The sequence below is a fragment of the Leptopilina boulardi genome, unplaced genomic scaffold, assembly GCF_019393585.1.
Source record: "Leptopilina boulardi isolate dan_hultmark-lab unplaced genomic scaffold, ZJU_Lbou_2.1 LbouV2_327, whole genome shotgun sequence".
NCBI lineage: Eukaryota > Metazoa > Arthropoda > Insecta > Hymenoptera > Figitidae > Leptopilina > Leptopilina boulardi.
The window spans coordinates 3,408,241-3,424,342 of NW_026137893.1; the positions used below are offsets into that span (position 1 = coordinate 3,408,241).

General features: G+C 31.6%; 1 protein-coding gene across 3 annotated transcripts in view; it reads right to left on the reverse strand.

The window, feature by feature from the left end:
• Window positions 1-16,102, reverse strand: part of LOC127284870 (uncharacterized) — a 431,539-nt gene that overhangs the window by 181,940 nt on the left and 233,497 nt on the right. For all 3 annotated transcript variants that reach the window (XM_051310567.1, XM_051310568.1, XM_051310569.1), the window contains one exon: window positions 16,033-16,095. In XM_051310567.1, coding sequence (XP_051166524.1) covers window positions 16,033-16,095 — 63 coding nt within the window. The remainder of the gene's footprint in view (window positions 1-16,032; window positions 16,096-16,102) is intronic.

Here is a 16,102-nt window from a genome sequence, read left to right on the forward strand (position 1 = left end):
ATAGGGATTTTACTAGAATTACATCTTGATGAATGAAAGTTCGTTTATATTTCATTTTTAAAATTGTATAAATAATATATAAAATCAAAATTTACATCTTGTATGTCAATATATAATGTAAAAATTCTCTACTTCATTTATATTTGTTAATACAGTATTTAGTATTTTTCATTGTTTTTGTTTCAGTGTTTACCATGGATTTACCAGATTTATCATCATCAGCCAAATGACAAAAGGATTCACTAAAGAAGAAACTTGTCATTCTCCAGGAAGTGGATTTTAAAAATTTAGTGGTGAGATTCTCACCATTAGGTTAAATACTGTGCTAGCTTTTTACAAGCAAAAAATGAATTTCCCAAACCGAAAAAATTAACCAATTTTTATAATAATTAAAATTTTAACTAGTCATGATTAACTATTAAACATATATACGAAACAAAAATTTAAACTTTTTAATAATTTTACTTAAAATTTTTTTTTAATTCTTCTCATTTCTTAGTAATAAAAAAATAAATAAATAATTGATCTTTTTGAGAAAGAGTAACAGAAAAGCTAAGACTGATGTAAATTTTTTGAAAAAGAAAAAAAAAACAATGAACACACGTCGCTTTTCATTGGGTAGGTAAAGTCTGTTATCAATCAAACTTGGCAATAGAGAGGGATGAAAAATTTTGCCCATGCAGCACGTGTCAGTGGCGTAGTGTAGTTAATGGCTTCTATTATGAGCACACGCGAGCTTTGGCGTTTGAAAGAGATAGGAGGTGTGAGAAGCCTCGTTCGTTGCAAAGGGTAAAAGAGAGGGGAGGGAGAAATGAGAAGAGAGAGGAGAAAAAGGAGAGAAAGAGAGAGAGAGAGAGAGAGATGGGAGTGAAATAGGTCTCTGCGGCCGATAGATAACCAATTTGTCTGTTAATCTTCCACCCATTCCAAAACCATTCTCCACCCTCCATCTTTTCTCACAAACGAATTTCCCCTCTCTTGCATTCACGAAATTTTTCTCAATGAAGAAAAGTAGATTTCCCTCTCCCCCACTACCTTGAAAATGTCAAAGAAAGTCATAATTTTATATAATTTTTATTACAAAATATTAAAATACTAATTTTTTTTTATTATTTTTAAATACTAAAGAAAAAATTGGTCTCTGTCGTTAAGTTCACGACTGTTAAATAAGTTATCTAGGTTCGAGTCCTAGTAGTTGAATAATTTTTTTTTAGACAAGTTTATTAAGAAATAAATCTTTTTTTAGTTCGTGTAAAAAATAAATTTTTTTTCGTTATTATATGCTCGTTTGTTCTTTGCGAATTTTTTTCTTTTTTCACCTAAACACAGACATATTATTCCAAAATTTACATGTGTTTCTATGAAATTATTCATTTTCTAAAAAAGGCGGGTTGTAATTTAAGGAAATTTAAATTTAAAAATAAAAAAAAAAAAAAAAAAAAAAAACGACAGTAGGTGCACAAAACCGTGACAGATTGCAAGTTACACCAAGGGGAACACGAGCGTGGAAAATCGTAAATTATGCAAAATGCAAATGCAAATAACGCGAGCAATATGCATGAAAATAGGCAAAACGCATGAAATATTGGATATGTGCTGAATGTATGCAAAGAGACACCAAAACGAAAATGGTATATAACATTTTTTTTTTTTTGGAACCTAGTTTTAAAATATGAAAGAAGTTATAACAATCACGTTATAGTATTTTATTTTGCTTCAAAGGGATATCGAAATTCTCTCTCGATTTAAATAAATATATTTTTTTTTTTCTTAGCGATATTAGAATTTTTTTTTATTTGCAATTGAAAAATTCGTCTCGTAAATTCAAGTTAAATTTTTAAAAACTATTTATTATGTTTGTTTAATATGTTTTTATATATGAAAATTTTTAAAAATATTTAGTGATATTGAATTTTTTTTTTAAAAAAAAAAAACAGAGTTAATTTTGTTTTTTCCATAATCTAAAAATGTCAATGAGATTTCATTTTCTTTTTCTCCAACTATATATGTCTATAGAAATAAGAAAAGTCAATGCCGCGTTTTTCAAATCTCCAGAGCTTCAAGAAATCTTTGTTATTCAAGAATCTGCAAGTGATGTTCTGAACATATTTATGGGATTCTGCCGGGGAAACTCGAGGATTTCGACGCTTTGCATGAAAAGCGCCTTTAATTTCAACATTTTCACATCTGCCATTGTTGAGAAAAACCTAATGCGATAAAAGCAAGGTATCTTTCGTAGAAATGAAAAATTCCAAAGTTACTTTCATAATTTTAGTTATTTCAAATTTTTTTTGTAAAATTAAAAAACTACTATTTAAATTTTTTGGATTTAATATTAAAACAATAAAAAAAATCACATTATAGAATAAAAATTAAAGAACTTTTTAATAAAATTCTTTTTTACAATATTCAATAATATTATTTTCAAAAGATCTTTTGCTAGAAAAAAAAACAACTATTTCTAACAATTTCATTCTCTGAAAACTTGGTGCGTATATATTTTCGCGCATTCCTAGAGGCTAGAGAAAATCATTTCAGAGGTTGTTAAGACTTCTGAAGGCAACGAAGTGGAGTTAACCTGATTACGGTTCAAAGACGAAAGCTCGCAAGGATCGTTAACTCCAAGAAATTGTGAAATACGAAAGTGCCATCTCAAAGGAATTCTTTAGAGAGGACATTAAAATACCTCGTAAATTAAAGAAACTTTAACTATTGTCTAAAGCAAAGAAGAAGAAGAAAAAAAAAATTATATATTTTTCTTTTTTACTATCGTTCAAATTTATCAATAAAAAATTTTTACATTTTTTCCTATTAAAAAAAAAAAAAAAGAACTTTTTATCATCTCTTGTAACTTTTTTTTTGCGCGTCCCGTCAGCAATAAACTTCATCTTCTTTTTTTTTATTATCAAACTATTTCTTAAATGTAAAAAGGGGAGTTTAAAAAAAAATTCTGTTTATTTAAAAAAAAATAATTGGATTAAAAAAATAGATATATATATGGTAAAAAGTGTAATTCACTTGTGTAAATTTCCACAATTTAACAAAGTCACAATATACTGTGTTTTATTGGCACTAAAAGTCGAAATATGGCAAAAATGTATTGAACAGTTTCGCTGAGGGGTGAATTTTTTTTTTTGGATTTCGTTATTTTTCTGGCAAAGAAGAAATGTTGAAGTTTAAAAAGAGAGTTCGGGGGGGGGGGAGAATTTTATGGACTCACCGCGAAGCATATAAAAGGACGCACAATAGCGATACAAAAGTCCAGTGAAGCGAGTATATGCGGCTTGCCCGCTATAAAACTCATTGTTCACTGGGAATTCCGAAACCCGCCACACGCACGGCACTCACTGAAAAAGTGACTTAGAAACATAAAAAACGTCAACCAACTCTCGCCTATCAATTTTGATTTTTCTCTTTAAATTTTATCAAACATGTATAACAAAAGGAAAAAAATTTACTAGAAAATAATTCCCTTTTTTTGCTTGTTTTGTAAATCCATGCAATTTGGAATTTAAATTTTCCCGCGTAACGTTTAGCGCATGCGCGCAACGTAAGTGCACCTTCTCGCTACTAGAGGGAAACGCAGTTCTTTCTCACAAGAAAAAATTTAATCGAGCAATTTTTTTAGATAAACGAAATTTTAATCAAAAAATTCGTTGAATACAAAATAAAAAAAAATCATAATTAATTTAAATAAATAGGACTAAAATTTTTTTTTTATTAAAATCAAGATTAAAAAAATAATTTTAAATTGAAATAGAGAATGAGATAAATGACAAAAGAATGTGGGGAAATAAAATTGTGTATACTTATCGACCCTAACTTTTCTTAAAAGTACTCTCGCTATTTTTTCTTTTTTTTATGTGAAAGGCAAATAACGGAGTCAATTTTATTACTCTCTATGTATCTGACAAGATTTTTTTTTTAAGCCTATGAAACGATTGGATTTCATAGCATCAGCAGCGATGGATAAAAAAAAAAAAAAGAGGAAAGGGGTGCATGTTGAAACCGTTGGGGGGGGGGTTGAGGGGGTTGAAGAAAAAGACGATAGAAAGGGTCAGATCAAATGAAATGACTCTGATCACAAACTCGGACCATATACGAATGGTAGTAAATGTCTTTCTCCCCTCTCCCCCCCACCGTTCAACATTCACGAATAACCTTCTTCGGAAGCTTCGCTTCGGCAAATGGATATTACGTATAGGGCATTGCAACCCCTCTCGAGTAACCTCCTAACCCCCCAACCCCGATTCAACTTCTTCTTTTCTCTTTTAGGGGTTGAGATTCACTGGAAACGATATAAGAGAAGGGGGAGTGAGAAGCGGGTGAAGTTAATGGAGTAGAAAGAAATTTAAAAAGCTCCATTCGTGCTCGCGAATCGACGAACTAAAAAAGAGAAATCGTTATACTGAACACACAGTAAACGTCTGCATTTTAAAACGACGGTAAAATAAACGTTCATTCTTTTCTTTTTTTGAACTTATTTTATTTTTTTTTTTTTAATGTTTATTTAGTTCGAAAAAAAATTATTGAACCGCAATTTTTTTTTTTAATTTAAATTCTTATATATTTTGAATCAATATATATATATAGGTTTACTTTGAGTATGAATTTTGTTTTTTATTATTTCAAGATTGACAAGTATTTTTAATTCAGTAAATGAATTTTTGATTTTACTGATGAATTTTTGAAAAATTTATTATATTATTATTTATTATTATATTATTTGTTTAAACTTATAAAAAAAAGTTATCGCCTCCGTCGCTGGTGCAAGAATTGAACATAACCTCAAAGTTGGGTCATAAGACAAAAATCGAACATAACCTCGAAATTGGGTTAAATGGCATAGATCTAGAGGTGAACGTAACCTCGAAATTTCGGTCAAAGGGTAAGAAGCCAACATAACCTCAAAATTACAGCTATGAAATTGGCAGATCAAAAGGGGAACCTAACCTAAAATTTTAGACTCAACTGTTATAAGTTTTGTGTTAATACTACTAATTTCAGTATAGATGTTGGTACTATTAAAAATATGAAATAATAATAATAAAATAAATATACAGCCCAACTTGTAAAGATTCCCCGGAAAGGTTCTATCAGAATTCCGCCGGAACTTCCAACCTAATTCCGTCGGAATTCCATCGGAGTTCCAAAGAATTTCCGAGGGGATTCCGACGGAGTTCCGACGGAATTAGGACTCTAAAAATTTTGAAAAAAATTTATCGGAATCACATCGGAAATTCTTTGGAACTCCAATGAAATTCCGACGGAATTAGGTTGAAAGTTCCGGCGGAATTCTAATAGAACCTCCAGGGGGCACTTTTCGGGGAATCTTTCCAAGTGGAACTATAGCTGTGAGTAAAATCAGTGTAACCGAGAGAATAATCGAGGAGAAGAGGAGAGAGAAAAAAAAAATTAGGGTGAAACGAGAAACAAATTCGAGTGCGCCGAGAAAAATGGATGATTCAAGAAGATTCCTATACTGTATAAGAAAGTAAAAGACTCGTCTCGAGAAGGAAGAAAGGTGATCCTGAATTCTCAAGTAGAAGAGAATGTTATCGACAACACAGGGAAAATGGCTTCTTCGAATTACCTTTATCTTTTCAAAGTTTTTATTTTCCTTCTTTCCTCCTATTCTTTTTTTAAACATTTCAAATTCCACATGTAAAATATTCAATAATAATAACAATAATAATAACAATCAATATTCAATAATATTTTAATATAAATTTTTCACATTTTTTTCTGCGCAATAGAGAAATGGAATTTGTTTTTTTCTTATACCTTACGTGAAACAATTTACATTATATATTATGCAAATAATTTATTTATTTTTCTTTAAAAAATTAAAAAAAACAAAAACAATGTTGTTGACAAGAAAATAAACCTTTTAAACGCTTAGTATAGGATATGTGAAAATTCAGAAGGGAAAATAAGTATTTTTAGGACGAGGAGAAAAATAATAAGAAATAGAATTGGGACAATGGGAAACATCGTGTAAAAAAAAAAATTGTAGGAGGAAGTTTCCAGCCACCAGACGGAAAGAAAGAAAAAAGAGAGAGTGAGAGAGAGAAAGAGAAACAGAGTCTGAGAAAGGGAGTTGTTTTGGCGGACGTTATTTTCCGGGCATTTCCGATCGGACGACCCTCTTCGTTTATTGACTCGAATTTTAGGATGCTTCTTGTCCTCAGAAACTTTATTCCCCCCCTTCCATTCTCAATACCCAACTTTCCTCTCTTCTTACCCCTTTCACTATCCAAACCTTCCCCCTTCTCCTCTCTCTCTCCTACTCTCTATAACCCTTGCCACATTTCTCTCCTGATTCTCGAAACTTTATCCGTAAATATTTGTGACTCGAAAAATTTTTCACCATTTCTTGCCAAATAATATTTTGTCGCATTGCAAAAAAAAAAAAAAAAAAAATTCAATTCCAAAATTAAATTAAATTTTTATATAAAAATAAATAATGAAACTAAATTTACAATTTCTTATAATTAAATTTTAAATCAATAAAAATAAACCAAGACTAAAATAAAGAAAAAAAAAAAAAAAATTACGAGTACCGGAAAATTCCTCTAAAAAATCGAAGAATGTTTCCTGATGTGTGACGAATGTTATCATTACTTCTTGTAGCCCACGCATTTGGATATTTTCGTTCTCCAAAAGCAGTGAGAGAGAGAGAAAGAGATAGAGAGAGATCAAGAACACACACATACAGATTTGTAACTCATCGTCTCCATTTTCACATTGGGTGACGACAGACCAGAAAATAGTTGAAACTGTCGCCCACACTATCGTTCATTATCTGTTACCGGCGTCTCTCTGTCACTACTACGACCTCATTATGCACATTATGTGTACTAAAATTTCTATCAAAATAAAATATATTCATTGATCAAAATGATAAAAAAAAAATTTAATTCGAAAATTGTGAGTTTTTTGATTTTTTTAGAATTTGCAAAAAGATTGTGTAATTTTTTTTTAAGGTAGACAAATTTTTTTTCTAACGTAGAATTTAAAATATCAGAAAATTAGACGTTTAAAAAATTTAGGAAGGCGTTTCCAATCAAAGAAACGCCTCTTTTACGTTTCCACGCCCATTTCTTTGGAACCGCCCATATTTCAAGAAAATTAAAGGGCGTTCCTTATGAAATCGGTTCTCTTTAGGTTTTACCACGCTCATTTCTTTGGAACCGCCCATTTTGGGAAAAGGGACGTTTCCTACGAAATCGATAATTCTTAAGTTTTACCATGCCTACTTTGGAACCACTTATTTTGGGAAAAATTAAGGGTCGTTTCCTTTGAAATTGATCACCCTTAGGTTTTACCACGTCCACTTTGGAACCGCCCATTTTGGTAAAAGTTAAGGGGCGTTCCTTTGAAATCGATCACCCTTAGGTTTTACCACGCCCACTTTGGAACCGCCCATTTTGGAAAAAGTTAAGGGGCATTCCCTACAAAATTTTCGACATTTTTGTTAGTTGAAAAATTTTTGCTTTTAAGTTTTACCACGCCCATTTTTTATTAAAATAACGCCCATTTCCTATAAACTGCCAATCCACAATTAGTATATTACAAATTATTATATTGATATGCCTTTGAAATTTATATAATTGTAAACCGATAGGCAATTTGTGATTCGTCAAAATAAAAAAAAAAACTCTAAAAATTAAATGATATTTTTAATGAAAAAGTTTATTCTCCATTTAGTAACGAAAAAAACTATTAGAATTCAAAGTTTAAAAACAAGTACGCCCACAATTTACATAGACACGCCATTTTGTATGTATTTAAGTTTAAAAAGAACACTTTTTAAAAAATTCAACCTCCTTATCGATTGAAAGAGTTTCTTTATGTACCACGCCCAAATTGGATTTTTATCTATAGTGGGCGTGGTTCTTAAGGGAACGCTGACAAGACACGCCTGCTCAATTAAATTGCTAATGTCCTCTTAACATTATATTTCAGTGTCTTTATTTTTCTATTGATTAGAAACGCCTTCTTTAGCGAAACGATTACTTTTTTTTCGATGATGTTTTCTTTACAAAAAAAAATTGTTTTATATAATTTTGTTATTTTTGCTTTCACTGCTTGTTGAGAACGTTCTGTGAAGTGACACGCCTTTTTTCTACCTCAAGTTGTTTTTATTAGTAGTTTCTTAGTTACGTCTTGTGAAACATTTACGAAACGACAAATTTTTAAATATAATTCTAATTTTTTTTCTCGTAACATTAACTTTTTGTTCTCAAAGAAAAATTATTGAAAAATATTGTCTTTTTTAAATATGCCTACCTTTTGTTTAGGTATGGACACTTTTATAGACACGCCCATTTTACTGATTTGACACGCCTTTTAAAAATCTCTTTTTTATTCTATTCTAAACCACTTCTTAAAAAAAGAAACAAGCCCACTTTTTACATAGACACACCTATTAATAAATATGCTCCACCTTTTAAGAGACTTTAGCTCCGCCAGTTCAAAAGTTAACGCCCCTAAAATTATATTAGCTCCGCCTAATGGGAATTTTTCTTATCCTATTTGAAACTCAGACACGCCCATTAATTAATTTGACCAACACCTCGTTAAACTTTAGCCACGCCTCTTTGAAACTTAACGCCCCTAAAACTTTATTAGCTCCACCCACTGAGAATTTTCTTTTTTATCCTATTCTAAACAACTTTTTTAAGAAAAAACACGCCCACTTTTTTCCTAGACACTCCCATTCATTAATTTGTCCCACCTCTCGAAGAACTTTAGCCCCGCCCCTTTGAAAGTTAACGCCCCTAAAATTTTATTAGCTCCACCCACTGGGAATTTTCTTTTTCATCCTATTCTAAACTACTTCTTTAAGAAAAAACACGCTCACTTTTTTCCCAGACACTCCCATTAATTAATTTGTCCCACCCCTCAAAGAACTTTATCCCCGCCCTTTGAAAGTTAACGCCCCTAAAATTTTATTGGCTCCACCCACTGGGAATTTTCTTTTTCGTTACAAATATTCGAATAAGACTATTTATTAATCATTCAAACTCACTTCTGCATAAAAAGAAGAAAAAAAAAATTTCTATTATAATTCAAAGTTGTTTGATTTTAAAGGCATTACGAAATAATCTTTTTATTAAACGTACACGTTTTTAAGAGAAAATAAATTGGGTTGACTGAGAGTATAATGACACAGCTTAAGATCCCTTCCCCCCCCCTCTCTCTCTCTCTCTCTCACTTTAGGGTAGAAAATAAAAGAGAGACAGTATCGGTGTGGAAGTGATGATGTGTTCGCCGGTCATTATCGCTCCTCGCTTTGAATAATTTGACAATTAAGCGGGTTGGACTCGAGGCTAACGCGGAAACTGGAGCAAAAGAATAAAAAAAAGAGAAGACGAAGAACGAGAAAGAAACGAAAAAGAGAATCTTTTTTTTTAGAGACGCTCACTCGTTCTACGACTCGAAGGAGCCCTTGTGTGAATTTTCATGAGTCTCGAGAATTACAAGAGGGAAAATGGTCCTATTCTTGGGAGAAAATGGTCTTTGCAGAGAGAGAGAGAGAGCTTTGATTTCCTCGGAATGCTTTTCCAACTCGAAGCGAATAATCTGTCGCCAAAGTGAAATTGAAAAACTTTTTTCATTTACTTTTCTATCGACTGTTTATCATAACAAAGTATCCGAACTGGACTTAAAATGATGACGACAACAATAATAATAGTAATAATTAGGTCGTATATATACTTTTTTTTAAAAAAAGTGTATCAACGGTTATTTTTCTAGTACATATTTAAAAATTCATTTTTAAAAAACTATGTCTAGAGTAAATAATTGTTTTTTTTTTTAAATATTAAATTTTTTGGGCGAATAAAGTAAAACATTTTTTTTTATATATTAAATTTTGGAGCAAGGGATTTCTATTTTTATACAAATAAATGAATTGCAAATAATTTTTTTCTGGGTATTCAAAACTTTTTGTGCTATTATAAGCACATTTTTTTTTTTTATATAACAGTCAATAACCAAATGATTTCAATCCCCTATTTCCAATAAAAGAGAGGAAAAAAAATCCCCCAAACAACTTTAGTCAGGAAAAATTCAAATAATATAATAGCCTCGAAGAATTTCCGGGATTCTTTGATCCTAAAAGAGGATGGAGAGGAAAACCCTCATACCTCACGATTTGCTGATGTAGAATGTGGGTAGCAATTTCTGATGTTTCGTAAAGATCCCTAAAGAGGCAATGCATATAAAGAAGATAGCTTACTAGTGATAATACTTTTTAAGTTGCTTTATTTTTGATTATTTTTTTTCGATAGATCTCTAAAAATTTTAATATTAATTCAAAAAAGGAAATTTTTTTTAAAAATTACATTTTTTTACTTTTTCTTATCATTAGACACGGCCCAGAGAGAAAGTGAGAGAGGGGGGGGGAGATGGAAATAATTTTATTGTGAGAAATTATATATATATATCAACGACTTTATTTTAAAAACAGAATTGATCATAATTCCCGAGTGCAAAATTTATTCTTATATACCCAATTGAACATGAATGGCACGTGACTTTAGAAGTCGTTCGCGATTTCACAGTTTCGATTTGAGCGTATTTCTAACGTAAATCAAGCACGTGTTTTCTTTGCTTGCCAGAAGCAGAGGGTTGGCAATTGAGAAACGAAATATTACTTAGACGAGTCCAATGGGATCCAATGTGTGGGATTACGAATCGTGACTTCAAAATTACATTCGAAAACTACTATATACTCCAACTAATGTCAAATCGATTATATAGAATATCAAATTAAAGAAGTTGGATTTGCAAAGAAAAAAAAATTATGTTCGCTCTTTATTTTCGAAAAAAGAAAAAAAAAATTATTACAAAATCCTAACGGCCTAGGTGCGTAAGGCGTGCACCGCATTATGATGATCGATTCTACGATGGGGACCAGGGTTCGATTCTTTTTATCGGAAAATTTTTTTAACTCAAAATTTATGGTACTGCTACTTAATTTGCTAACTCGAAAAAATTACTTTAAAAATTTGTTTTGCAATTGTTATTATTATAATTTTATTCATCATTTATATAAAACAAACCTTTTTTTCTACTCCAACATTATAAATGACAAATTTCAATTTGTCATTTTTTCTTTCTTTCGTGATAAAATATTATTATGAAAAACGTACTTTTTTTCAAAAAGATAAAAAAAAAGACAAAATTTAATATTTTTATTTACAAAAATCAATGATCATTAAAAAATTAATCGAAGCCTATGAAGTCAAGAAAAAAAAAATATAGAAGAGATAGTGAGAGAAAGAGAAAGAAGTCTCCCGAGTCTTTTGACAGTAAAGCACAAACGTTAGGTCGTAAGTCGAAGTCGACGAAGACTGGTTTAAATAAAGCTCGTGTATGTGGGTCAGTCGGTGTAGAGGACTGCGAGAGTTACGCAAGCCGCACTTAAAGCTTTGGTCGTTGAATTTTGCTAACCGCTCCTAAATTGTTCTCTACTCTCCTTCACGTCCTCCCAACTCCCATCCACCCTCTCTCATCCCTTACCCCCTTTTTCCCCTAGTAGTACTCGTTTGTACTTGGATTGCTCCAAGTGCCGAGTGGAAACGTCACACAAAAAAAGGGTGAATTTTACTTTTCTTTTTTTTCTTACTTTTTTTTTTAAACGTATTTAAAGTTGCTCTTGTATCAACGTGCACGGTCCATTTTACTCGTTGGTTTTGTAAACATTAAGTCAAAACAGTTGTATATGAGTAACGCTTATTGCTAAAAGAAATTTACCATTTTACATTCAATGCTAAAAAAAGTGAGCGTTAAAAACAGATGGTTTAACAAGATTGCTACCAGGGGAACTTGATTTTTTTCACAAAATGTTGATAGTTAACTTTTTTTTGCATTTTTTAACTTTACGATTTTTTTTAAAGCTGTATTTGATTTTTTATGTATTTTTGTTATTAGAAGTTTTCTTTACAAACCCCGCCCATTAGAACAGTTTTTAAGTAACGCCTACTTTCTTAGCCTCCGCCTTTTATTTAATTTACGCTCCTCCCATTTTTGTAGATTATTCTATGCCTGGACTTCTATGTTGAAGCTATGGCTAACTAAGCTCCGCCCACAAGAGGTATCACTTTAAACTCCGCCCACAAGAGGCGGGCTTAAAATTCTAGAAAAAAGGCGGAGATTTATAATTAGAAAATATTTTTAATACTACAACCCTTTTTTCGAAGCTCCGCCCAACTAAATACTCCGTCCATTGGGGGTATCACGTTAAGGTCCCACCTAACTAAGACGAGGCCTTAGTTATGCTCCGCCTACAAGAGGCGGAGCACACTTTAAAGTACTTAAAGAATAGAGAAAAATGGGCGTGAAAGCAGATACTTAAGCAATTGGAAAATATTTTTAATACCACAACCTTTATTGTTTTTCGAAGCTCCGCTCAAAAGTGGTATTATGTTAAGGCTCCGCCTACTAAGCTCCGCCCACAAAAGGCGGAGCGTACTTTAGAGTACTAGAAAAAGTGGTCGTAAAGGCGGAGATTTAGTAAATTGGAAAATATTTTTAATACTACGCCCCTTATTGTTACGCCCAACTGAAAACTCCGCCCATAAGAGGTGGAGGGTAGTTAGAAGTACGAAAAATGGCGTGGTCGTAACTACCAAATATTTTTGTCATTATTTTGCCTTATGTAATCTCCGCCCAAATTAGTGGGGCGTTGTCTTTTTATTTGAAAAGAAGGCAGAGAATTTAGAGAGCATTTAACGCCCCTCCTTTTTAAGTACCGCCCATTTTTAATATAAAACGTACTTTAAAGCACAAAAGAGATAAAGGAAGGTGAATATTTTACAAAAAAAGCATAAATGCAAGGCGATTAAATAAAAAATATTGGAAAATATTTTTAACACTCTCTGTTTATCAAATCTTCCATTCTGCGTTTTGAAAGCTCCACCTAATTAAATACTCCTCCCCCCAAGGGGCGGAGTATTAAAGTACAACGAAAAGAGGAGTGTAAATCAAAAAAGGCTTGGTTAATACCATTCATGAAGAGAGTCGTTGAAGTCAAAGTAATCTAAAAGAGGCGTATCCTTTAAAGGAGTTATGTCTACGCCTTCAAATAAATTTATATATTTTTTTTTCCCTCAGCTTTAGTATACCATATCTCTTGGGGGAAACGTAATTGAAGTCTATATATTCAAAAACATCTATTACATAAAAAAAAAGAGTCTCGAGAAAAGAATTTTTTTTTGGATATAATTTTCTTTTTATATACTTGACATATGGGTTTTGTATAGATATAAAAATTTGAAATAGAAAAAAAAATAAAAGACACTTGTTTTTGTAAACTGCGAGTCAAAATGCGTTGTAGAATTTCATTGATCTCATCGTGTACAGACGAATTTCAGTGAACTCTCAGAGGTATGCATTTGCCCCTGATGTGCGAATCATGAATGCTTCTTCTTCCTTCTCGTCGTGATCCCCTTACCATTGCTCCTCCACCTCCTGTTGCCGACTTCCGCAATCCTCATGGGAAACTACCTTCGCGAAATATATAGCCTCCATTGGGACGCGGAATTTCTATGGCGAGAGTGAGAATGCAATGTGGTGGTACGTCAGGTGTCGAGACTCACGGCTTTTCTTATCGCAATTTTCTCACTCTCGCAATTTTTTTTTTTGGGCAACAAAAATTGTAATTTATTGTCGTTTTTAACGATATCCAAAGACAAAATGGCGTTTGGGGTAAAATTTTCTTGACTCAATTTTGACTGACCTAACCTAGAATCAACACTACTCTGCAACGGTAGATTTTATAAAATATTCGTTTGAATATAAATTCTTTGTTAGGGTAAATTTTTTCATATCTGTTTGATGAGCATTTTTTCAGATGTACGGTACATTAGGTTAGGTGGCATTTCGTCGAGATGTAGTAAACATATATATATATATATATATACAAAACTGTCTGTTATCTATTTTCTCGTTTGTACGGTTCTGCCCTCTCGTGCGAAACTTTGAAATCACTCGAGCGTCTCGATTACGCTCGAGCGAGGAAATTTGATTTATTGTGTCTCGCCCCGTTAAATGGAAAAAAGATGATGCGTTCCATCTTGTAACCGGTGTATGATACAAAACGGCTCCTTTTGATCTGCTTTCGAAATATTGAAATAAACTCATGTCAATTTTAAATATTTCTCCTTAATTTAATAATGAACGCTAAAAATTTTATTTTAAAATCCAAATGTAAAAGAAAATTATTCCAATGTAACTTAACCTAAAAATTCTAATAAAAGTTTTCGATATTATTTCTAGCCGCAGAAAAATAAATAGAAAAGTGCAAAAAACTTTTTTCTTCCTATTTTTATCTCAGTTTCTATTTACCATTGGACTTTTTTTTTATACTTCGTGGTAGACAATTACTTGCATATTTTATACGATAGTTCTTTGTCAACTTGGACTATTACTGTCCCTCATATTAGAACCCTTCACCGCACTTTGTCAACCCATACAATATGACTAAAGTACGTAGCTATTTGTGGGGAATCAATATTTTAGTGACAATATTCCAAACTATATGGTCATCGATCGTTTCACGTAAAAGCATCAGTGATCATAAATAAACAAAAAAAAATTAATAGAATCAAACAATTGAAAAAAATTTAAATTTCTGCTAAATAAAAATAGTAAAATTTTAAAATAGAAAAAAAAATTTTGTAAAATTCTCGCTTAATGGAAAAAAATGTCATAAAAATTTAAAAATAAATACGTTCACGAGAATAAAAAAAAAATTCGCGTAAATGAAAGAAAAGAAAAGTGTTATTGACAAGAAAAAAAGTATTTATGAGAAGGCAGAAAATTATACTAAAAGCAGTCATTAAAAATGCGAGAATATTAAATGCACTTTTAATTCGAGCTTCAATCATTTAAAAAGCGATTTCAATTAGAAGCGGTCAAACCTTGAAAGCGCAATTAAGAGCAAATTTACGAGAGGCTTTTAACCGTCGGTGGATTAATTAAAAAATCATCAGGAAAAAAAAGAAAGGAAAAAAATTATTTTTTTTATTACAACTTTCATGAAAATTAAAAATAACGGTCGTAAAACTTAAAATACATTTGACGCCAAAATAATGTACAACCCAGAAAAATTTATATATATATATATAACACTACAAGCCCTGGTACTTAAGAAGAAATATACAAAATTGTTTGATCTCTTTTTACTGACTCGAAAATATTACTATTTTAAAATTTTCTTTATTTTTTCCCTTTTTCTATATAGAGAATCGACTTTTTTTCTTTTCTTTTTGCAATTGTTATAAATTTAATTTTATTCATCATTAATATAAAACAAACCTTTTTTTTCCTAATCCAATATTGAATGACAAATTTCAAATTGTCAATTATTTTTTCTATACGAGGATCGATTTTTTTCCGCTTAGAAAGCACTCTATTTCTTTTTAGCATAATTATTCATCATTAATATAAAACAAACCTTTTTTCCTACTACAACCTCAATGACAAATTGTCAATTTTTCTTTTTGATAAAATCTTATTATTATTATTATTATTATTATTATTAAAAAAAGTACTTCATGTAATGGAGATTTTGAAATTGTGCTTCCTTTCCTCTATTTTTTTTTTGAGTAGCTATGAAAAGCGAGGTCAGGAATGTAATGTAATGCACAAACACACAGAGAGAGAGAGAGACAGTAGGTATGAAGAGAGAAATCGATCCAATGCTGAGCTGGTGCACTGGAATCACTTATAATTCGTGGGGCGTTCGCGCACGTGGCAAAACTGCCACGACTGCACCCTGTCAGAAATGGTGACGCTTGGTATATGTATAGGGATGATGATATCGGAAAAATGGAATGGGAAGACGATGGTGAAGAGAGAATGGTAGTGTGAGATGGTCCATTTTAAACTTTTTTTTGTGGAGAATGGGAAACGGTCTCTCGCTCACTTGAAATTGAGATGATACTGAGGGGAAAAAAGCAACGTTTCGCGCTTTCTAAGCGTGCTGTTGACAGAAAAACAATTATTTTTGACACTCACCGAGTTAATGGCTGTCATGCTGTTCACTCGACTTGGATCCGCGACCACTAGCCCGCTGTCGCTCTGTAAC